Here is a 25,965-nt window from a genome sequence, read left to right on the forward strand (position 1 = left end):
TGATTCTCATCCCCACCGCTTCACACTCGGCTGCAAACCGTCCCAGTGCATGCTGAAGGTCCTGGTTGAAGGGGCCAACATGACAACATCATCCGCAAAGAGCAGAGACGGAATCGTGTGGTCCCCAAACCTGACACCTTCCGGCCCCTGGCTGCGCCTAGAAATTCTGTCCATAAAAATTACGAACAGAACCGGCGACAAAGGGCAGCCCTGCCGGAGTCCAACATGCACTGGGAACAAGTCTGACTTACTGCCGGCAATGCGAAACAAGCTCCTGCTTCGGTCGTACAGGGACTTGACAGCCCTTAGCAAAGGACCCAGGACCCCATACTCCCGAAGCACCCTCCACAGGATGCCGCAAAGGACACAGTCGAATGCCTTCTCCAAATCCACAAAACACATGTGGATTGGTTGGGCAAACTACCCTGTAGAGGATATAGAGCTGGTCCAGTGTTCCACGGCCTGGACAAAAACCACACTGTTCCTAGAGACTCAGCCAGACGTTCCCAGCAGACCCTTACAGTACGCTTAAGTACAAGTCTGTCCAGCTTCCTCCCCCGCCATCGGATCCAACTCACCACCAGGTGGTGATCAGTTGACAGCTCCGCCCCTCTCTTTACCCGAGTGTCCAAGACATACGGCCGCAGGTCAGATGAAACGACAACAAAGTCGATCATTGACCTACGGCCTAGGGTGTCCTGGTGTCACGTGCACTGATGGACACCCTTATGCTTGAACATGGTGTTCGTTATGGACAAACTGTGACTAGCACAGAAGTCCAATAACTGAACACCGCTCGGGTTCAGATCAGGGGGTCGTTCCTCCCAATCACGGCCCTCCAGGTGTCACTGTCGTTGCCCGTTGAAGTCCCCCAGTAGAACGATGGAGTTCCCAGTCGGAGCACTTTCCAGCACCCCTCCCAGAGATTCCAAGATAGTCGGGTACTCTGCACTGCCGTTTGGCCTGTAGGCACAGGGAAACGACCCTCTCGTTCACCGGGGTAAACTCCAACACATGGCGGCAGAGCTGGGGGGCTATAAGCAAACCCACACCAGCCCGCCGCCTCTCACCATGGGCAACTCCAGAGTGGTGAAGAGTCCATCCTCTCTCAAGGAGTGTGGTTCCAGAGCCCAAGTCGTGCGTAGAGGTGATCCTGACCATCTCTAGTCGGAACCTCTCAACCTCACGCACAGGCCAGCGAGGTGACGTTCCACGTCCCTAGAATTAGTTTCTGTGTCCAGGGATCGGGTTGTCGAGGCCCCCGCCTTCGACTGTCGCCCGATCCTCTACGCACCATCCCCTTATGGTCCCTCCTGCAGGTGGTGAGCCCATGTGAAGGCGGCCCCATGTCGCTCCTTCGAGCTGAGCCCGGCCGGACCCCGTGGGGAAAGACCCGGCTACCAGGCGCTCGCATACAAGCCCCAACCCCGGGCCTGGCTCCAGGGTGGGGCCCTGGCTGTGCCATACCGGGCAATGTCACACTCCTCAAAATGTTTTCCATCATAAAGGGTTTTTGAACTGCTCTTAGTCTGACCCGTCGCCCAGGACCTATTTGCCTTGGGAGACCCTACCAAGGGCATATAGCCCCAGACAACATAGCTCCTAGGGACACTTGGGTACTCAAACCCCTCCACCATGTTAAGGTGGCAGTTCGTCTCATGCACGTTTGCTGATGGAGGAATGTAAACACTGAACAGGATAAATGAGGACAATTCCCTGGGCTGTAGAAAGGGTGATAAAAGATGATTCCAGGCCAGGAGTACAGTTCTGTAGTATGACTGTCACATCGTTGACCCAGTCGTGGTCACAATCCGCCCAGAAAGATTGAGGAACCAGGCAATTACTGCGCTGAGTCCAGTATAGATCAACATAGCCATGTTTCCGTGAAACACAAAGCAGAAGATAAGGAGAGATTTCTATTTTTCCCCAGCAGTAAGTGAAGTTTGTCAGGTTTATTGCTAAGTGATCGCACGTTGGCGTGGATTATTCCTGTTAACGAAATCTGTAGTCCACAGCGCCTAGAGCATAAAAGCACCCCAGCCTGTCTACCTTGCCATTGGCATCTGTTGTACAAAGTGTAGTTGTAGCTGTGATCGGAATGTCCTGTAATCAACGGATGTAGCGAAATAATCTGGGTCTAAATCCACAGGAGTTTTTCTCCTGATGTTCATGATCTCTTCTCTCGTGAAAACAATCAGAGAATTGTCGCAGAACACTGATTTAACACACAAAATAAGACAGACAATTGCGCACCAGCGAACCAAGGTGGCCATCTGTGGCACCAACTAGGTAATAGGACTCATCAATTCAGTTAAAAATGAGATTTATATAGCAAAAAGGAAAACATTATTTCAATGAATACAACATTCACAAGTTATTTGATATAAACAACATCACTAGTCTTAGTTGGAAGTGTTTTGAAATAGGTTTCCACTTGCAATGCAGCTTTTGTTGCTCGGGGCGCATAGTTTCAATTCATGAATTTGGACAATGCTAATAATACAAATTACAGTCTGGGGCAGCGTCTTTGGGTCCCTGAAAAGTGCTATATAAATATGATGCATTATTATTGTAGAGTTGAATAATGGCTTGTTGTGAAAAATGACTTCATGAGCATTTAAAGTACAACTTAAGGTAAGCGTTACTTTACCCAAATACTGTATGAATCTAGGTCAAACAATTCCTCTAAGGGGACTGCATTTTTGATACACTTGTTTTCAAGAAATGTTGTAAATATATTTTAAAATTGTAATTTGTGCCTGACTGATTTACGCAAAAAACATTCCCTCTCCATCTGTTTGACCAAAAAACTTTAGGACTTGGGGGATAGAAAGTTTATGAAATTCTATGTTTTTCTAAAACATGTAGACTATTAACACTTCACAGTTCAATACAAATCCTCCTTCACATACTTCACATGCTTATGGGTTCTTTCAAGGGGAAATGCGTAACTATACAAAGTTGATTTGGAAAATTCAAGTGGAGAATTTTTTGGCATGAAATTGACAATATTTATGTGTTTTCTTTGTCTGTGATCGAAAAAGCGATATCATTATTCTGGACGAGTCGTATGTTTTTCTGGGAGTACACAGTCTGCAGCATCTAAAGGATCCAGATGTGGTTGTTCGAGCCATATCACAGATAGTGGTTCATCCAGAGTATGAGGACCAGAATCTGGTTTTAGTCAATGACATTGCCCTGGTGAAGCTGAGTCAAATTGTCTGCATGTCCCATCGGATTCAACCTGTAAAACTGCCTGGACCAGAGGATATCTTTGGCTGTGAAACTGAATGCTGGGTAACTGGCTGGGGTAAAATCGACAATAATGGTAAGCTGTAGCTTTTCATATACACACACTGACAGAAACATGATAGTTGCTGCAAGATTTGTAATTTTGTCTATTCTTTTAACTTATCTGCCTGTCTTTATGTCTATGTTGAAATGTATTGCCTATCAATTATTAAGACTATGATATAATAATATCTATATCTATTTAATTTTTGTTATTTCTACAAGGACATTTCTAAGTGACCCCAAACCTTTGAATGGTAGTGTATACTGTGTGTTGTGATGGTAATTCCATCGATAGACACTCTTAAAGGAGGAAGTACAAGACAAAATGCTCTTGGAACAATTAAAAGTTTATTTTCAAATAGAGAGACGTGTCAAACACAAAATAATAATCTGAAGAGTCTCTGAATTAATACATGACAATCATCAGTACTTATTGTGGAAAAAGGGTTGTCGTAAGATGCTGCCCATTTGTCTTGTGTCACACAGGTTTTACCCAAAGGGCGGGCTGTCCCCCCTCCTTATCCTTCCTGCCATAATGTTTATTGTTGTGTTTAACTAAACAGGCCAACTGACCTTACTTCACCCCAAGGACCGCATTCCTAAGGAACAAAGGACTGATACCCTTCTTGATTTAAGCAGATAAAACATGGTCAGAGTACCTAATAATCCTCTGATATCATACAGACATGTGTGTCACAATCAAAGTAAAGATGTACATACCAGGGAATAGAAAGACAGACATTTCTCCAATGTACCTTAGTTAAAAATGTCCATATATGTTTGTATATATATATTGTAGCGACCCTGTGTTCATTTAAAGTTCTAAGTTGGTCAGTTATGCTTCATTAGGGGGCGGGGCCTGACAGTTAGGTGGGGCTGGTTTACCTGGTGGGACGTCCCGCAGTGAGGAGAGCATCTCTGGGGGGCTTGGGGACAGCAGGGGCGGGTCCAGGGGTCTCAGGCCATAGCTTATATAAGGTGGGGTTTTGGGGAAGCTCTCTCTCTCTTGTGGCTCCACTCCTGTGTGTGATAGAGGACCGTGACAGGTGTACTTGTCTTAGCTAGCTACAGATCTAAGAGAGTTTGTAAAGAGCCTGTGTGTTAACAGGTATTGTTGGGCGTAGACAGTGGCCACACAGCTGTCTTGTTAGGGTTAATAAATTCTACCTGGCATTCTTTACCTCTGACTCCGGCTCCTGATTTAGCATCCCGGCCAGGGGTATATATATATATATATATATATATATATATATATTTAATCCAAATTAACATCTAGGGAGCCCTAAAAGATATCTAGTTCAACTCTGTAATGTACCTCTATTCATTTATGTATACATTTAACAAAATGTAAGATCTCAAATAATTTGAATAATTTCATCTGCAAACCATATTTTTGCATTGAAGAGACAGGACACACAAATATTTAAATTATCAAGTGATTAATAATGTAGGCAAAAATATATTTAAGGCAAATAGCTGTAAGGAACTCTGGATATGTCTAAAATGTAAATGTAATTTAGAACAGCATGGATTGGGTAGGCTAACAAAATCTTATCAGTGGTGAGTTGAGAGGACCTACATGTTTCAAAACCAGGGGGTTGAGAAAAGGGAGTTATTTAGGGAGATTGCAGATTCTTAATGGATATTGTTTCCAGACATGACGTCTATAATTATTCAGCAGTGCTAAGTTTAAAGCACTACACACAATGCTGCTGTCATGGCGAGAGGTCAAATGGATTTGAGGCTTTAGAATGTTTGTATGGGAGTCTGTTTGAGTCCTCCTATCAAAAACAAATCATATCAACCAAGATTATGGCTACTATCTATACATATCAATCAGACACATTAACTTCATTTTATTTTCCTCACAAAAAGTTTCACAATTGAGAGGAGCACCCCTTCTGAAAAAAACACTGAAGATTATTTGACAGGAAATTAACTAGAACTAAATTGAGTGGTCATTAGTTTAAGATGCTGACTCATGTGCACATGTACTGCTCTCCTGTATGTCTTTTTTATACTTTATCAATAAATGGCACAACTTAATTGATAGCTGTAACAACTAGCTAACTATGATTAGGATTGGATTCTGAATCACACAAAACGTTTAGAGCGAAAGGGATATTGTGCCATGTTTTTCTGACTTGAGAAGAATGAGAGCATAGAAAGCAGAAGTTTTTCTAATCAAATTGTGGGAGTATAACTCCCACAATATATAGTATATATATAATACAATAGTATAAAAACCAACACCCAAGCACGTTTCTTCACAGAAAGACAAACTCGGTAATTAGGTTTTCAAAATCATAATGTGACCTACCACTGTAGGCCCCCACAACTACCCTCCACAGTTTAATTATAAAAACAAACAAAAACCAGGCAAGCCTAGTTCAGCCGGCCCACAACATTTTTTATTAATCAGCTGCCCTCTTCAAGAACCAAACCCAGGTCGCCCACAAGAAAGGCATTGTTGTTAACCACTACGCCACCAAACTGCACACACGCTAGGCATTAGTATAGCCTGTTCGCATTATATAATTTCACTCATTAACATCACGCCAAGTTTGAATATTTTGAGCAACGTTTCTTATTAAGTTCACCTCCACCACAAATAGTATCTATGAACTTTATGGCTTTTGCCACTGACCATTTTAACAGCTTATTAGCCATTTTGGACGTTTAAAAAGCTTACTGGCCGTTTAAAAAGCTTATTAGCAAGTAATATGTCGCTAGATGCCATTATATTGTGTTAAACTGAGTAACGTTTCTTATTAAGTTTACCTCCACCACAATTAGCATATATGAACTTTATGGCTTTTGCCACTGACCATTTTAACAGCTTATTAGCCATTTGTGAATGACAATGATACAATAAATACTGTATTAATGGAGGTAACGATAACAGACATTTTCATCAAGTGAAAATCCACCAGAAATAGTCGCAATATAACAGTAAACAGTTTCATTTTAAGCTTCCCATAACGTTTCTACTCAAGGTTGCAGCCAGCGAGGTTTTTGTCTATCCTGAACAAATCCTCTTTTGCCACTGGCCGATTTAACAGCTAATTAGCCATTTGTGAATGACATAGATACAGTATCCATCAATATAGGTGACGATAACTAGTGATGGCCATTCGAGGCTTCATTAGCGTTATTTTAGCTGTAGGATATTATGCAGGCAGCACTCAGATTTTCTTTATCACAATAAAAGCCATAATTGAAATGTGCAAGGCAGTATAGTTAACAATCTAGTCTGTGAATAAGAACAGACAAGAATAACATTGGAACGGACATTAAACATAAAATGTACAGACAAGATTGTTAACTATATTAACTTATATAGTTCAACTATGGTTTTTATTTTGAAAAAGAAAACCTGAGTTAGCACTGCTAGCATAATATCCTGCTGCTAGAAGAACGGTAATTAAGGCTCGAATGGCCATCACTAACGATAAATGACTTTTTGGCCAAGTCAAAAGACTAGAGAATCGTGAAGCCATTGAAGTGTTTGTCTATCCTGAACAAATCCTAATATCCAACAGAACTATTTTATTTTAGGCTTTCTATTATGCAGTTGTTAAGTTGTTTCTGTCCTGAACCTCAAGCATAATGTGTTTTGATTGTTTTGAGGTGAACGCAGGACCTGTTGTTCGGGAGCCCGCGTAAAGGTAAAAGGGTAGTCAGTCACTCACTCTGTGACATTTGCTCTTCTTAGCCGGCTCTGCTTACGCGGGAGCTATTAAACAGCATATTTCTTGAGCACACAAAATGTAACTTACTCAAACGGTGTACAAGACAATGTCAACAACATCTTACACTCATTTAAAGTTCATCACTTAAGCTCTAAGCATCCTCTACCCCCCTTTGTAGATTATACCACTACCTCCTACTAGACAATAGGGTTACCAAACAACATAATTTGTTTATTTTTACAGGTTATATGTTGTTTTTTTTATCATTATTACATACAGTTATATGTCAAATGTCCACAAATGTAGTTCTATATAGGCACATTTCAAGATATCTGATAGTTGGCTAGTAAATGTTTTAACAAAGCTGTGGCGCTTCTTTAAAAGTATTTTATATCACCTCAAACACAGTCAGAAGTGTGTTTGAGGTGATATTCATTGCCATAACGAATGACAATACTCAGAACAATATTTCCATTTTCTTTGCAACAGTTCTTCTATATAATCCTAACCACTTGAGCCTTGGTATAAAAAACTTCTTATCACATAGTATTTTCAGTGGAAAAAAGTCTTGAAATTGATTAATTCAGGTAGCCTATCAAATGTATTTTCTAAAGCCCTTTTAACATCAGCAGTTTTCACAGAGTGGTTCTACAAACCCCCAGCCTGAAACTCCTAAGAACAAACAACACCAGAGTTGATGCACAGTGTCAAGGAAAAACTTCCAAATAGGGTTGAAACCTAGAGGGGAAGCACGCTCTGAGGTGTGGCCAGTCCTCTTCTGGCTGTGCTGGCTAAACATTTTAAGAGTACCAGTTGTAATAATAAATAAATGCATGTGGGCTTTGTCTAGAGTCAAACCAGTCCTAAAATAACTGCAATGTGTAGCAAATGTATTTTTGATACCTGTATAATCACTAAAGGATATTTTTTTAAACATAATTTCAGATTCAGTGGGTATTTCACAAACTTCAGAGATATATACACTCACCTAAAGGATTATTAGGAACACCTGTTCAATTTCTCATTAATGCAATTATCTAATCAACCAATCACATGGCAGTTGCTTCAATGCATTTAGGGGTGTGGTCCTGAACTCCAAACTGAATGTCAGAATGGGAAAGAAAGGTGATTTAAGCAATTTTGAGCGTGGCATGGTTGTTGGTGCCAGACGGGCCGGTCTGAGTATTTCACAATCTGCTCAGTTACTGGGATTTTCACGCACAACCATTTCTAGGATTTACAAAGAATGGTGTGAAAAGGGAAAAACATCCAGTATGCGGCAGTCCTGTGGGCGAAAATGCCTTGTTGATGCTAGAGGTCAGAGGAGAATGGGCCGACTGATTCAAGCTGATAGAAGAGCAACTTTGACTGAAATAACCACTCGTTACAACCGAGGTATGCAACAAAGCATTTGTGAAGCCACAACACGCACAACCTTGAGGCGGATGGGCTACAACAGCAGAAGAACCCACCGGGTACCACTCATCTCCACTACAAATAGGAAAAAGAGGCTACAATTTCCATGAGCTCACCAAAATTGGACAGTTGAAGCCTGGAAGAATGTTGCCTGGTCTGATGAGTCTCGATTTCTGTTGAGACATTCAGATGGTAGAGTCAGAATTTGGCATAAACAGAATGAGAAAATGGATCCATCATGCCTTGTTACCACTGTGCAGGCTGCTGGTGGTGGTGTAATGGTGTGGGGGATGTTTTCTTGGCACACTTTAGGCCCCTTAGTGCCAATTGGGCATCGTTTAAATGCCACGGCCTACCTGAGCATTTTTTCTGACCATGTCCATCCCTTTATGACCACCATGTACCCATCCTCTGATGGCTACTTCCAGCAGGATAATGCACCATGTCACAAAGCTCGAATCATTTCAAATTGGTTTCTTGAACATGACAATGAGTTCACTGTACTGAAATGGCCCCCACATTCACCAGATCTCAACCCAATAGAGCATCTTTGGGATGTGGTGGAACGGGAGCTTTGTGCCCTGGATGTGCATCCCACAAATCTCCATCACCTGCAAGATGCTATCCTATCAATATGGGCCAACATTTCTAAAGAATGCTTTCAGCACCTTGTTGAATCAATGCCACGTAGAATTAAGGCAGTTCTGAAGGCGAAAGGGGGTCAAACACAGTATTAGTATGGTGTTCCTAATAATCGTTTAGGTGAGTGTATAATCTGAGTTTGATCTGACCCAGGATCAGAGGTTTAATTTATCATAATAGCAATAAGAACACATTCTCATTTACAACGACTTGAAAAATAGTTACAGGTGGGGTCCAGAGGGTCTGTCTGTAGGCAGGCGAAGGTCAGGATACCAAACAGACTTATTTCAGTACTAGTTCTGTTCTCTGTCCAGGAATAGGGTTTGGTAAGAAAGACAAGCTCTAATGGTAAACCTTCTGTCTCTCTGTTACTCATATTCTCCAGTATCGTTGTCTGGCGAAGAGATACTGCAGCAGCTCAGAGTGCCCCTTATTAATCAGTGTGAGTGCCTGGAAGCGTATCCTAAACTAAACTCTGAGATGATTTGTGCTGGGTTCTGGAATGGAGGAAAGGACACCTGTAAGGTACTACATAACATCCACATGTGCATAATTTTACAGTGTTTAATTAAAATGGACGTAAAATATAAACATTGATTTATACACTACTAAAAACTGAGATGTGTTGTAACACTGCGGACATAGAGGTAGGACTCTTGCACTGGGAGAACAGAGATTGATTGTAAAAGAACTTAAACAAAACAAAAAAGAAACTAAATTGCAAGGAAGAACGTAAATAGGAACAGTGATCAGGAACACAGGTGTGGGCAACAACGAGAAACAGGTGACAGTGATCCAAATAAGGGAGAGAGGGTGTTCCCATGCCAGAATGTTACTGACATTATAAATCAATGTATTTTTAGAACCATTTCATTCTATATGAAGACCCTTAAACCCAACTAAAATCTAATTAAAAAAGGATTTAAAAATCGTTGTTGTTTAATAACTCCAAATTAACTGAGGACTTTTAATAAAAGCAATAGATACTGTTGGCAATCAATACAGTAGGTTACCCCAAGACGATAGATTACCCCAATGCTAGTAGACGGAAGCATAAAAAAATATTCTCTGGCATTAACAGTCAGATAACAGTTATAAGGAATGAGACTGGAGATCCAATTAACCAAATTAGCTTACAGCCATGCACATTTGTCATGGTTAATGAATAGGTTTATGCTCAATTCTGACATGGAAAAGACAACTCATGATGAACAACACGTTAGCATAAAATTTGACCCATGTAATCAATTAAGCCATGCCAATCGAATAGAGTACAGTAAACACATTTAAAATAAGCATACATAAAGTACATTTTGGCTGGCAAAAAAAACATTAGTCTACACTGTTAAAAATACACCCATGAAAAACAATTGGCTATACCGAAATCTGTCAACACAAATGTATTATGGCAGTAAGTTTATAGCAAATTTCCAGCTGACTTAAATGGAACTTTCTCAATGGTTTGTTTTGTCCAATTTCTTTTAGGGGGACTCTGGTGGGCCATTAGTTTGTCTCTCTGGGGAAGGGTTTATCCAGGTGGGAATCACAAGTTTTGGCAAAGGCTGTGCTAAAGAAGGCTTCCCTGGAGTCTACGCCCGTTTGGTCCGCTTTACCGACTTCATCGAGAAGACCATTAACTCCGACATCCAGGCTCATGCTTTGACCTAGACCGTTTTTTGCAGATTTAAAAATTGTGTATTTTTAATATAATTAATATAATTTTTTGTTTATAATAATTGACACATGAATGATACATTAACAATTTTTTGGGGGGTTGTTTGCTGTCTATGTTCACAGTATGATAGCAATCCACATGCCAGAAATGTTTTAATATTGGCACAATTGACTTGCATCAGATTTGTGACATAGCTGCTAACAACAGTTGGTTAACCTGTAAGACCAGGCCATGCTACGCCAGGTACGCCATGCTACAACATTATTATTATTATTATTTATTTATTCATTTAAAAAATGTAATTTAAAGGAATGGAATCTAGTCTGAGAGATTTATAGGGCTGTGAGATTTGTTTCACATATAATTAGTCAGAAGTCAGAATTTTTCACACCAAAAATCCCACAGTATTACTTTAGTTTGGAAAAAAAGGTATGTGAGATCTGAAAAATCTAGCAAAGGAGCACTTTTCAGCATTTTCTTGAAATTAAGTCATTCAGGCACAGAACACCAGAAATTACTATTGTTTTAAAATGTGGCTTTTGGTCTTATTAGAAATAATATTGTATTCTCAGATCATCATCTTATTAGGGTGGTGTTATCCAGGTTTTCCATGCATTCTGGAACTTATACAACAGAACAATAAACACGAAATTAAAGTTCAATAAGTAATATTTTCAATGACTTGCTTCCCAAGTGATTTTCTCCACACACTAATCAACAAGGGAGCTTTGTTGGGATCAGGAAGATTCCTCTGAGAGTGCATATATGCATTGCACCTCTCATTTCATAATCAGAAATCATTTATTAAGAATTTGTTCAGTATGCCTAGTCTATTATGTAGGCCTACACAAACTATTTTGTTTAAAACAAGCTAACGCCCCCATATTATCAGCAGTTTCTGTCGGCTGGGGAACTAAATCATCATACATTTTTTATTTAAATGCACTGAAAAAACACAGTGTCTGATAGATGGTGGTCGATAATAGGGAATCTTTTTTAGCTACATGGCAAACCAACTAGCTAAATATTTGTTTTCACACTGATATTCAGAAATGGTAATTAATGACATGCTATCGAACTTTAAATCTCACTAAAAATCAGAAAACACTGACGACTTGCTCAAATGGTTACTTTGTAAAATAAGATATTTCAAAACTGCTGTTGGAAATACAGATAATAGGGGATTCTACACTATAACCAAGTATCAGAAGTACAATAATTATTCAATAATGGATGGAGAAATGTATAGTGTGATAGTAGGAGGAAATTGAAAACCTAATATGTCCTAATCTTTGACTTACCTGAGCCTGCTGGAAAGTTTAGGAGATTAAGATATCAGCACATGCTGATAGATAGTTTTCCACGCTAGCTTAAACAAGAAGTCAACTCATTGTGTGTCATGCTTGATAGATTTTTTTGTAACCTTCATTTTACTAGGTAAGTATGACTGCAACGACATGGGAGAATTGTGTTAACTCCATTTCTCACAGACAGAATGACAGATTTTAGAGGCTGCAGAACCAGTGACCTTTTGTTTTACGGGCCCAAAGCTCTTGATCACTAGACCACACTGACACACCAAAAACAGTTTGCAGACATCCAACCTTGCCAGGAATCATTAATGCGTGATGGTCCCTTGCTGACTCCCTACCCCTCCACTTGGACAGAGGTGGGCCAATATGTGCCATCCATTGGAACTCATAACCACAGTCTGCTATGGTACAGCCTGGGATTGAGTTGAGGTCATAACAGTGCAGAAACACTTAGTTTAGACCACTTCACCAATTGGTAGGCTCCCTTGTTGTTTACAGTTTCCATTTCTATATTAAAAATGATATAGATAATCGATATCTGTTATTAAAACATTTCCTGAACATTCCTTCAGTTATACCATGAGTTGAATAAAAAAGTATTAATCAAGTTACCCTTTGTTGCACAGAACTGAGACTATCCTACTCTGATGACAAATTGGGAGGTGTAAAGACAATTATTCTGGATTTCTCACACTTGACTTATTTTGGAGTGTTGGGTGGAATTTTGGCAAATATGCTCATGTAAGATGTCTTAACCTGCCAAATACAACTTCAATATTTGCCGTTCAAGATCTGAATTGTATATATTAAAAAAAGCATAGTCAACTGCATTACGTACAAGTCAAAATTGTTTAGATAACTTAATTTAACTAACACAAATTGCACTGATGTGAATGTTGAATTAATGTATATGTTTATTTAAACTAGGTCGCTTAAAATATGTAACTGTGTAACCAATGTAACTAAAAATGTGTTCTGGTAATATTTGCTTGTTTTTATGCTAGTAGTACAATATAAATCTTACATTTGGCACCTTTAAGTATTTTTTTGGGTTTTTGTTTGGGAAAATGTAACTTTTTTTTGCAGTCTGGACACGCTAAAAATATCAAATGTCTTCAGAAAAGTGTTTTTGAGGGGCAAAATATCAGATAATCAAGTTTTTTGATAACAAGCTGTGAAATGCTGGCTAGCATACAGTATAACTTGCCTGAGTAAATGGGAGAAAATTTGATATTTTTTATTTCGCACAAGTAAATTTTTTGTCGGCAATAGCATAATAAATAAATAAAAATGTTCTCCTTATATTAGATTCTGGGCATTATTACAATCTAAAAATATATTATTTTGGAATGTAATGGAGAAAGGTTTATAGAGCAGCTTATTAGTCCTCGCTCCACACTCAACTGGAGAGAAGAAGTGGAGAAAGGAGAGAAAAGTTGCTATTGATGATGAATTTATTCTATGGATTTATTGCATTATTCTGTTGGTTTTATTTAGAGTGCATATTTAGGGTTAGGGAAAGATTGAAAAAACAAATGAAGGAGTGTTTCTCACCTTGCTGAATTACAGACTAGAGGTCTAGATGTTTGAAGAAAAAAAACTCTGTTTAATAAAAATATTGTATCATGTCACTCAATTGCATGGCTTCCAAGTAGCCAGTAAGTTAGCCAAAAGCCATACTTCTACGGCTAATGTGCTTTTAAATTTCTATCCCATTTTTATGCAATACATATTTTGACCCCTTAAACACTGATCTGTGTGAGGCAAGCTGATTCATAAGTTAGCACTAACACACAACACACTGTGTGTTGCCAATGAGGTGTGCGGTTGTTCCCTGGCAATGCATGGTGTGCAACTGCACACCTCATCAGAGTAAGAATGCACAAGGCCAAATACAGAGTACAATTTTCTCTTCAGTATTATGCTAACACACACACAAAGATCGATACTTGCTGAATTTACCAGAGTAGGCCATTAATTCATGCATTGGTTTTATTTAACCCCCTACTCTTTTAAAATGTTATCTTTTATGCTGTTGTGTCCCAAAAATGTAAGCCAATAATTCTCAAAATATAAAAATGCATCAGAATGTCAATATAATTTAAGAGTCACGTAAGCAATGCAACATATACATAATGCACCAGTTGCTGTAATACCATGTCCATAAACTGCATACAGTGAGAGGAAATTATTGTAAATTCATCATTTTTATTGCTTTTAAACAAAAAAGAGAGATGGACTAATTTCCAATGGTGAACAGTCTGAAGGGATTAAGAAGCATCAATGTTGGGGTTAACGGTGTCCAGGATGAAGTCCATGTAGCGGACCACACGGGTGTAAACTCCAGGGAAACCTTCCTTAGCACAGCCATTCCCAAAACTTGTGATTCCCACCTGGACAAACTTACCACCAGATAGACAAACTAATGGCCCACCAGAGTCCCCCTGAAAAATGGACAAGACAAAGAACCTTTTTTATGTAGATTCCCCCATACCAATGTTCCCTATTATTCCAAATGCAAATGTCTGCTCCCTTGATCAGAAACTTCAATATTGTGAGAATTCTGTTCAACTTCCGGTACCCTATTTATGTTTTAGTTCCATAAAGTATCGAATAGCCTATCGTGGATAAAAAGCAAGCAAAAATGTATACTGGGTAATATAAAAAATGCAATTCTAGGCACTCATGTAGATTTAAAGTTAAAAAGCCTTTAATGTGCTGGCTAGATGATGATAAAAAACAAACTACACGTTGTGGTAGTCAGGGTGTCAATTACAAAGTCGAGAATGGGCAGTTTTATAGCATTGAAATACGAGTGTCTAACAATTACAATTAGTTATAACATTTGGCCACTACTATCCAGTGCACATCTTGCCTTGCTTTTTGTCCGTCATCTCCACTCCAAGTGCACCTGTGGTAGTTTCATATTTCTGGAATACCTGACGCGCTTTTGCTACTCTTTCGTTCAAAGTGTTTTGTGGATATTTGAGCAAAATGAGAATTGGGCTAATGTGTAGAATCCTGCCTCTAACATTTAAAATACTGAATACATTTTTTTACACAAGCTGTCTTATCTTCTTCCCTTACCAAATGAGACCAGAATGGTATTAGCTGAGAGACACAATACATTGATCTAAATGCATGTTCGGGTAATGCAGTACCTGACACGTATCCTTTCCACCCTCCCAGAACCCTGCACACACCATGCCGGAATTGAGAAGAGGGTAAGCTTCCAGGCAGGCACACTGCCTAATAAGGGGCACTTTCACCTGCTGCAGGATCTCACGGCCAGACAATGGTACTGGAGAACATGAGTAACAGAAAGAAAAAGGGAGGGGATACTAGGTGTTTTATGACTTTCCTTCTAAACCCTTTTCCTGGACAGGGAACAGTTCTAACAAATGACCAGACAGGATGTTATGAACAGGACATAGAAACCCAAAAAAGATTTAGTTGGTCCTTGGGTAGGATTGTGGCCCGTGGTCACAAATCACAGGTCTTTGTCATAATATGTGATCCCCTCTTATTGGTTAGTAAGTCCCTCTTATTGATTAATTTGGCATTAACAAATAAATTAATAATTTATTAGCTAGACAGTTTATAAATAATAAGCAATAATTCCAAAAGAGTGACCCTTACAAAAACAAAACGATTTGCGGGCAAACTTGTGGCTGATTTGCAGTGAAGAAATTAGTTTGCCAAATATTGTTGCCACAAGTTTGCCAATGTTGGCCACTAGTGCCAAACTTCCAGCAACATTCTGGAAATAATGAAAAGTTTGCCACTACTGGAAAACATGATCACTGCTCGTTCGCCACAAGTTGCAAATAGTGCCAAACTTCTAGTAAACTTCTGCTAACAAACAGAAGAAAACTTGCTGCAAACCGTAAATATTCTTGCATACCTGCAGCAAGAAAATAGAATTACAAATTAATTGGGCATCAGTGGCTAAGTGGTTAGGGAGCTAGGTTTGTAATTGGTTTGACTGGGCCAATTCTTGACTAGGCCAAATTCTTGTTGTGTCCCTGGGCTAGGCACTTTACCCTACGTTGCTCCAGGGAAAAATGTCCCTGTACTTTTTTACTGGAAGACACTTTAAAAGGGACTGTTAAATGATTAAAATGTAATTGTTTTCCATACTTTTTCCACAAAGTTAGCCAGAAGTCTACCACAACTTTGCTGCAAATCCACCACAAGTTTGCCACAAACCTAATTTGCATATGAAAATATGACTTTGCTGCAAATTTGCAGCGACATTGCCAAAGGTTAACCACAACCGTTTTCCAGAAACCTAAGTTTTTTGTAAGGGGATATAAAGGACAGAAAGTGGATAAAAAAATAAATACTAACTGGTTGGATATATTATAATCAGGACAAATTTTGTGTGTACAGGTGATTCTATAGCTTACCCTCCATGTCGATATCACCCCAGCCAGTCAACCAGCACTCAGATTCATGGCCAAAGATATCTTCCGGTCCAGGCAGCTTTACAGGCATAATCAGATGGGACAAGCAGGCACTGTGATTCAGCTTCACCAGGGCGATGTCATTGAGTTCACCCCAAAAGCGTGAGTCATATTCTGGGTGAACAACTATGTCTGACATGGCTCGAACAACCACGTCTGGATCTCCCATCTCCTGCAGGCTGTGTACTCCCAGATGAACATACGACTGCTCCATTATAATGTTGTCTTCACTTTTCAAACATGAGACAAACAAAACACATACAAATTGTTAATTTCATTAAAATACTGCAGATCTGTGAGGTTGATCAACCTTTTTGTCAATGTAATACAAGTGTGATGGTTACGGGAGATTTCCCTGTAAACAGACCCATTACAATTACCATAGGAAGTTCATATAAGCATACTGTATTACATTCAGTGCCAAATTAAGTCTTATATTTTTAATATACACTACTGTTCAAAATGTGGTGGTCACTCAGAAATGTCCTTGTTTTTGAATGAAATCACATCTTTTGCCCTTTCAAATATAATTAAATATTTCAGAAACACAGTTTGCCTCACAAGAGGTAACATTTCTGGGGGACTGAGTGACGCCTGCTGGAGTATAGCAAGATGTGGTCAAATTTCTTTGCCACTGGCCGTTTTAATAGTTAATTGGCCATTCGTGAACAGCTAAACAGTTAAACTGACTAATGTTTCTTACTAAGTTTACCTCCACCAAAAATAGTGTTTATGTATGCTGTTTGCCACTGGCCGTTTTAACAGCGTATTAGCCAGTAATAAGCTTTACTGGTATCTACTTACTTACTGGAATAGTCATAGGAATTGAGCAATTGCTTGCGAGTCTGCCAAAGCACTTATTTTTTTCTTTCCTTCGTCATTTACATTTATACAGTAACTATCAATGAAAGCGACGATAACTAACTTTTTCATCAAATGAAAAGACGAGACAATTGTGGAATCTACCAGAAATAATGTAAAAAAAAAATCCTCTCAATAGATTCAAACGTAGGTTTTCCACATGAGAATCACTGTCTTTAACCACTACTCCACAGCATTACATGTTTCAAGTGTTTGTCTATCCTGACCCAAAATGCATGCACGGATGCGTACTTCGAAAATCCACCAGAAACAGTCGCGATATAACCATAAACTGTTTTATTTCAGGCCTACTATAATGTAGATTTTACGCGGCCCGGCAAAAAGCATTGCAGAGAGTGCTAGGAATGGTGAACTCTATGGGCAAGTTTCCTCAAAGACTGTGGATCTTAGGGAGTTATTGCAATCCAAAAATGACAAGTCATGGCAAAAGGCACAACTATTATTCAAACTATCCTGAAATGGTGCTCCTCACATGCCCCACTGCTACAGGGGTGATTAAGCATATGAAGTCCATCTTTGCAAGGCACGGGATACCACGCACAGTGGTTAGTGACAATGGCCCCTAATATGCTAACCAGGAGTTTTCCCTGTTTTCCCAGCAGTATGAGTTTCAACATGTGCCTGTAAGCCCACACTTTTCACAGGCTAATGGCAAAGCGGAAAAGGGGGCTCAGATTGTTAAGACATTATTATGTAGTGGAAATCACTGCATTGGCTCAGGAACACTTCTGAAAATAATTTTCTGTGAACACAGTTTGTCGCTGCATCCACAAATGCAAGTAAAATCTCTACCATGCAAAGAAAGAACCAGATACAAACAAATCCAGAAACACAACAGTGGTCTCTGGACCCTAAGCTCATTCTTAAGATGGACTCAGGCGAAGTACAAAACTGTCATGTGGTCTGACAAATCAAAATAGAAATTATTTTTGTGAATCATGGACACAGTGTTTTCAAGACTAAAGAGGAGAGGGACCATCTGGCTTCTTATCAGTACACAGTTCAAAAGCCAACATCTATAATGGTACAGGATTGTATTTGTGCACATAGCATGTGTGACTTGCATATCTGTGAAGGCACCATTAATATTGAACAATACACTCACCTAAAGGATTATTAGGAACACCATACTAATACTGTGTTTGACCCCCTTTCGCCTTCAGAACTGCCTTAATTCTACGTGGCATTGATTCAACAAGGTGCTGAAAGCATTCTTTAGAAATGTTGGCCCATATTGATAGAATAGCATCTTGCAGTTGATGGAGATTTGTGGGATTTGTGGGATTTGTGGGATTTGTGGGATCTAGGGCACGAAGCTCCCGTTCCACCACATCCCAAAGATGCTCTATTGGGTTGAGATCTGGTGACTGTGGGGGCCATTTCAGGACAGTGAACTCATTGTCATGTTCAAGAAACCAATTTGAAATGATTCGAGCTTTGTGACATGGTGCATTATCCTGCTGGAAGTAGCCATCAGAGGATGGGTACATGGTGGTCATAAAAGGATGGACATGGTCAGAAACAATGATCAGGTAGGCCGTGGCATTTGGCACTAAGGGGCCTAAAGTGTGCCAAGAAAACATCCCCCACACCATTACACCACCACCACCAGCCTGCATAGTGGTAACAAGGCATGATGGATCCATGTTCTCAAATCGAAAACTCATCAGACCAGGCAACATTCTTCCAGTCTTCAACTGTCCAATTTTGGTGAGCTCGTGCAAATTGTAGCCTCTTTTTCCTATTTGTAGTGGAGATGAGTGGTACCCGGTGGGGTCTTCTGCTGTTGTAGCCCATCCACCTCAAGGTTGTGCATGTTGTGGCTTCACAAATGCTTTGCTGCATACCTCGGTTGTAACGAGTGGTTATTTCAGTCAAAGTTGCTCTTCTATCAGCTTGAATCAGTTGGCCCATTCTCCTCTGACCTCTAGCATCAACAAGGCATTTTCACCGCATACTGGATGTTTTTCCCTTTTAACACCATTCTTTGTAAACCCTAGAAATGGTTGTGTGTGAAAATCCCAGTAACTGAGCAGATTGTGAAATACTCAGACCGGCCAGTCTGGCACCAAAGACCATGGCACACTCAAAATTGCTTAAATCACCTTTCTTTCCCATTCTGACTTTCAGTTTGGAGTTCAGGAGATTGTCTTGACCAGGACCACACCCCTAAATGCATTGAAGCAACTGCCATGTGATCGGTTGATTAGATAATTGCATTAATGAGAAATTAAACAGGTGTTCCTAATAATCCTTTAGGTGAGTGTATATACAGGTTTTGGAGCAACATATGCTGCCATCCAGACAGCGGGTTTTTCAGGGAAGGCCTTGCTTATTTCAGCAAGACATTGACAAACCACATTCTGCATGTATCACAACAGCATGGCTGTGTAGTAAGAGTCCTGGTGCTAAATTGGCCTGCCTGCAGTCCAGACCTGTTATCAATTGGAAATATTTGTCATATTATGAAAGAACAAATGTGACAAAGGTGATCCCAAACTGCTGAGCAGCAGAAATCCTTTATCAAACAAGAACAGGGAAACATTTCACTTTCAAACCTATAGAAATTAGTCTCCTCAGTTCCCAAATGCTTGCAGAGTATTTCTAAAAAAAGAGGAGATGCAACACAGTAGTAAACATACCCCTGTCTCAACTTTTTGTTGGCATGAAATTCAAATCTTGTCTTTGTACTATTTTCAATTAAATATTGGAATGAAATTATTTGCACATCATCACCTTCTGTTTTTATTTGCATTTCACACAACAACCCAAACATTTTGGAAACGGGGTTGTAGGTACAGTTTCACAAACAATCCATTAGCAGAACCCCATACTTTTTTTTTTGGTATTTTGCCATGTGGGAGAAGGATAGTTAAATTTCACAGAAGTAACAAATAACACCTACCAATTCTTTAGTGTTCCCACTGAAATAAGTACATTTTCATTATTAAGGAATTACAATTTAATTTCTGTTACCAGATCTTTAAGTAAAAGTATTGATTTTCTAAGTGTTAACATAATATTATCAAATGTTGAAACCTCCACATATTGTATTAGAAGACACTTACGGGTCCACACAGTGTGCAGCAGTGAGCACCCACTCCTCGTTGATGAGGGAACCGCCACAGGAAAAAGTCATGTTGAAAGCAACGATTTCCAGGTAGGCCATCCACGGCCAGCTGCCCTTGGAAGCATCCTCTCCACCCACAATAAAACTTCGAGCCACGGACACAGACGAGCCTTTGGAGGAAGGGGGAGGAAAGAAGTCGTCAATGTACTTTTCAAACAGATTTTATATTTCCACTTTTATCAAACAAACAACAAGTGTAAATAAATTATGACTCAAAATAATATTTAATGAACTTTTGAAAAATAAAGTTGTCTTGACCTTACCTGCAGCATCAAAGACCAAAAGAACTACACACAGCATTCCCAAAAAGCCCATAGCTATTGCAGTCTGCACACAGACAACTAAACAGCTCTTTGACAGACAGGTACAAAATGACTGACAGTGGTCCACATATATACAAGTATATGTGCAGATAGCATCAGTATAATATGATATCAATCCCACATGCAATCTGATTACCAGCACCGAAGATAGCAGGCTTAGTTTCTGTATTACTGATTAAATACATTCTAAAAATGTACTGGGTTACCAGCAACTATATTTGGTGAAGTGAATCAAATACATTTTATTTTGACCCATTGCCAGAGTATTATGGAACATTGATGCTGGTTTACAGAGCTACAGTCAGAGATTAACAGTATTTCTCTTTGATGTATTTGAAGTACATATTTTAAGTGATTATTGATTATCTCTGTGTTACACTATGTGAACCCCTTGTGCAATTGTCGATTTTTCTTATTGTTCACCACAAAATATTTAACCAGCTTGTTTTATCTTACATAACAGGTTTATAGTTACCATGAAAATTTTGTTTTCAAGGAAATAATGCGTGTAGTAGAAAAATAAATTAAAAGGGAATTAGAATAAGTGAAAAAATAAGTGAACCCCAAGTTGCATTGGTCAAATCAAGTTGGTGAGTAGAATCAAGTGGGTACATTGTTAGCTACCAAATGAAACACATCTGAAGGATGGAGTTCAGGTGGAATTCTGATAGAAACAAGAAACTGATACAGGTGAATGACAAACACACCATGCCGAAAGGAAAGGAGATAGAAAGAGCACATTGGTCTGGGGAAGGCTACACAATTCTGAGGTATAACAGCAGATTCTTGAACCAAATGTCAGGAAATCATCTGTCAAGGAGCAAACGCTGGGCTGAACATAGGTCTTGCAACAAGACAACAACCCAAAGCAAATCAGGTTCCGCAGAAAGAACATTTGTGTTTTGGATTGGCCTAGTCAAAGTCCTGACCTTAATCCAGTCGAGATGCGGTGGCATGACCTGAAGCGGGCAGTACATGCCAGGCACCCCTCAAACCTCTGTCAATTGGTTGAGTTTTGTAAGGAGTGAGCACAATCCCGAAGTTGGCAGAAGCATACCCACCTACTGGAATGCATAGTGCCTACTCTAACGCTTGGTGGAGGGAAAATAGTCTGGGGTTGTGTTACAGGGCTGGAACCATTATTTACAGAGAAGGGTCTTAATCTTAATGCAACAGGATACAAAGACATTTTAAACAATTGGGTGCTTCCAGCTTTGTAGCAACAGTTTGACCCTTTCTTGTTCCAGCATGACTGTGCCCCTTAATGCAAAGCATTGAGATTAGTGTGAAGGAACTCAAGTGACCTGCACAGAGCCCTGACCTCAACACCATGGACCTCCTATGGAATTAATTGGAATGGCAACTGCAAGCCAGGCCTTTCATCAAAGCGTGGCAGCTGTCACAGCAGCACAGTCGGGGCCAATTCCATATTAACGCCTATGATTTTGGAATGGGATGTTCAACAAGCTCATATAGGTGTGATGGTCGGGTGTTTACATACTTTTGTCCATATAGTGTACGTATTTATTAATTTTTATGTATTAATTAGTGCTCCTACAATCACTTTTTTCGTAGGACAATTTTACGTCAATGAAAGGATAGATTTCTCACATGTTTTTAGTGTAAGATCAAAATAATAAACAACAGTGAAAGTTTTTTCATATAACTTCGGTTCATCTTTGCAAATGGTCCAGAAATTCTGAAAAGCAATGTCCATTAAAAACGTACATGGATTGCTTGTTGTGCTTAGTAATGGCATACGATTTCCAGAGTATAATCTTTTTGAAAAACTAGTGTGTGTCATGGACAGTGCAAAAATGTACACTCAACACGAAATTGGAGGAAACTCTGATCAATCTTTCACATGAGCCGCATGACAACTTTCAGAGAATTCAATCAGTAAATCACACTCCTGTAATCATCAACAAAAATTTGATGAGTTTACTTATGAACAACATTTTGTGTCAATAGTAAACATTACACATTTTGATAATTTGAGTCACATACTTGCATACTGGCTTACTGAGTTTCAATCTAAGATCTGCAGTATATATTTATCTATTCAGGATTTCAATGTTTTGGCTCTTTAGCATGCAACCTGTTTTCATTAAGTAATATATAATATTCATCACTTTCTTTTATGATATAAGTGTTTTGATAACCAGGGAGAAGAGCATTGCAGTAATCTAGTCTAGAAGTAACGAAAGCATGGATACATTTTTCTGCATCAGTTTTTGATAGTAATTCATAATTTTTGCAATGTTTCGAAGATTAAAATAAGCAACTCTTGAGACATATTTTATATGTTCTTCAAAGGAGAGGTCAGGGTCAAGGGTAAAGCCAAGGTTTTTTACATTTTGTTGGGACACGACCATGCAGCCGTCGAGGTTCACAGTGAGATCTGCTAAAAACACTCTTTGTTTCTTGGGTCCTAAAACAAGCATTTCTGTTATCCTTGAGTTTAAGAGCAAGAAATTCTCTGTCATCCACTTCCTAATATCTGAAACGCATGCTTCCAAAGTAGCTAATTTAGGGGCTTCTCCATGTTTCATTGAAATGTATAACTGTGTGTCATCAAGTTTACATTGTGATTTATGATTACATGGCCCAGAGGGAGCATATATAGTGAGAACAATAATGGGCCCAGAACCGAGCCTTGAGGAACACCAAAGCATATCTTTGACTTGTCAGAGGATATGCCATCCACACTAACAAACTGATATCTTTCAGATGAATAAGATTTAAACCAGGCTAAAACATGCCCACGTAGCCCAATATGGGTTTCCAGTCTCTCTAAGAGAAGGGAGTGATCAATAGTGTCAAAAGCAGCACTAAGATCAAGAAGCAACAGGACGGATGCGGAACCTTTGTCTAAAGCCATTAGAAGGTCATTTGTTACCTTCACGAGTGCAGTCTCAGTACTATGATGGGATGTGAAACTGGACTGGAGTATTTCATAAATGTTATTTGTCTTTAGGAAGGCATTCAGTTGTTGGGAAACAAATTTTTTCAAGATTTTTGAGAGGAACGGGAGGTCCGATATTGGCCTATAATTGTTTAATATGTCGGGATCCAGATAAGATTTTTTTAGAAGAGGCTTCATTTCTGCAATTTTTAGTGAGTTTGGTACACATTCAGAGGAAAGGGAGCAATTTATTATGTTCAGCATTGGCTAACCTAGCACAGGAAATAGCTCCTTAAGTAATTTTGTTGGAATTGGGTCTAGGTGAGAGTTTGTGGGTTTAGAACTCATTACAAATTTAGTAAAATGTGTCGAGCGCTACGGTTTCAAAAAATTCAAGTGTCCCCATTGACACCTGGTCAGGGAGGTTCAGGACATTTTTAGGACAACTGAGATTTTGAGGACCATAACTATTTAAGGAGGAGTCAGTTATTTGTTTTCTAATGGTGATGAACTTTTCATCAAAGTAGTTCATGTAATCATTACAACTAAAGTGAAGACCCACTTCACTTGCTAAGCTTTGCTCTTTTGTTAACTTTGCAACTGTATCAAAGAGAAATTTTGGATTGTTTTTGTTCACCTCAATCAGGTTGGAGAAATAAGCTGATCGAGCAGACGTGAGTGATTTTCGGTATTGTAGTGTACTGTCTATTCAGACTAGTCTAAATACTTCCAACTTGGTGGAGCGCCACCTTCGCTCCAATTTTCTGGAGGCTTGCTTAAGTGCTCTAGTATTGTCTGTGTACCAGGGAGCAAGTTTCTTGTTGCGTATTTCTTTAGATTTTAGTGGTGCAACTGTGTCAAATGTATTTCGCAGTGTTGAGTTTAGATCCTCGATTTGATCGTTTACAGATTTATTTACTCTGTCGTTAATAAGCAAACTTGTAAGAATATTAAGGAATTTATTTGTAGTCCGAGAATTTATAGTACGGCTTTTGAAACTCATTGTTTGTGGAGCAAGTGGATTTCTTGTTTTAACGGTAAATGTAATGAGACAGTGATCCGATAATCCAGGATTTTGGGGGGAAATTATTAGATCTACAATATCTATTTCTTGTGACAGGACTAAATCTAAGGTGTGATTGTGGCAATGTGTTGGACCTGAGACATGTTGGATAAAACCCATTGAGTCAATTATGGCTTCAAAGGCTTTTTGAAGAGGATCATTGGACCTTTCCATATGAATATTGAAAGAATTCTGGAAACTCAGTGAGGAACATTGTGTATGGGGCTATAAATAGTAGCTATGTAAAATGATTTATCGGCCTGGTTAACTTTCATTAGTAAAACTTCAAAAGAATGAAACTCGGTGATATGTTTGAGAGTACCTTTATATTTACTGTCATAAATATTAGCGACACCCCCTCCTTTTCGGGATGCACGAGGGATATGATCACTAGTATAACTAGGAGGAGAGGCCTCATTTAAGGCAGTGAATTCATTAGGCTTTGGCCACGTTTCACATAAACCAATAACATCTAGTTTATGATCAGAGATTAATTCATTTACCGCAACTGCCTTTGGAGCAAGGGATCTAACATTTAGGAGTCCCATTTTGAGATGCGAGGTGATACAGTCATTTTTATTTTTATTTGTGACCGAGGCGGAGGAAGGCTTTATTTTAATAAGGTTGTTTTTGTTAACACTACCTTGTTTAACTTTTCTCAGCCTGGAACGAGTCACAGTGGCAATAGGTAAAGCTGTACTAACTACTCTGGCTATGCAATCGACAGACTCCACTATGCTAGCAGGGTGGCTAACAGCCTGCGGCCTGACCTGCACCCTTTCTCATGTTAAGGCTATAGGAGTGAGACTCCTGTCAATGTTCCTAGATAAAAGAAGAGCACCACTCCAGCTAGGATGGAATCCGTCGCCCCTCAGCAAATCAGGCCTGGCCCTATTTCTGGGAGAGTCCCAAAAAGAAAGCCAGTTATCTACAAACTCTACCTCCTGCGACGGGCAGAACTTCGTTTTCAGCCAGCGATTGAGTTGCGCAAGTCTGCTGTAGAGCTCATCACCACCCCTAGCTGGGAGGGGGCCAGAGAAAATTACTCGATGCCGACACATCTTTCTAGCTAGTTTACACGCTGATGCTATGTTCTGCTTCTTAACCTCTGACTGTTTCATCCTAACGTTGTTGGTGCCAACGTGAATAACAATCTCTCTGTAC

General features: G+C 39.5%; 1 protein-coding gene across 1 annotated transcript; it reads right to left on the reverse strand.

Annotated features, from left to right (window-relative positions):
* Positions 1–14,027: 14,027 nt before the first annotated feature.
* On the reverse strand, positions 14,028–20,911 carry LOC105030400 (tryptase-2). The gene is made up of 5 exons (XM_020050864.3): positions 20,774–20,911; positions 20,449–20,620; positions 16,442–16,728; positions 15,194–15,333; positions 14,028–14,476 (listed from the first exon to the last, which is right to left on the reverse strand). Exons 1-5 carry the CDS (start codon positions 20,823–20,825, stop codon positions 14,303–14,305), a joined length of 825 nt encoding a protein of 274 aa, XP_019906423.1. The 5' UTR covers positions 20,826–20,911; the 3' UTR covers positions 14,028–14,302.
* Between the last annotated feature and the right edge of the window lie 5,054 nt (positions 20,912–25,965).

This window comes from Esox lucius, chromosome 11 (genome assembly GCF_011004845.1).
Source record: "Esox lucius isolate fEsoLuc1 chromosome 11, fEsoLuc1.pri, whole genome shotgun sequence".
Lineage (NCBI taxonomy): Eukaryota > Metazoa > Chordata > Actinopteri > Esociformes > Esocidae > Esox > Esox lucius.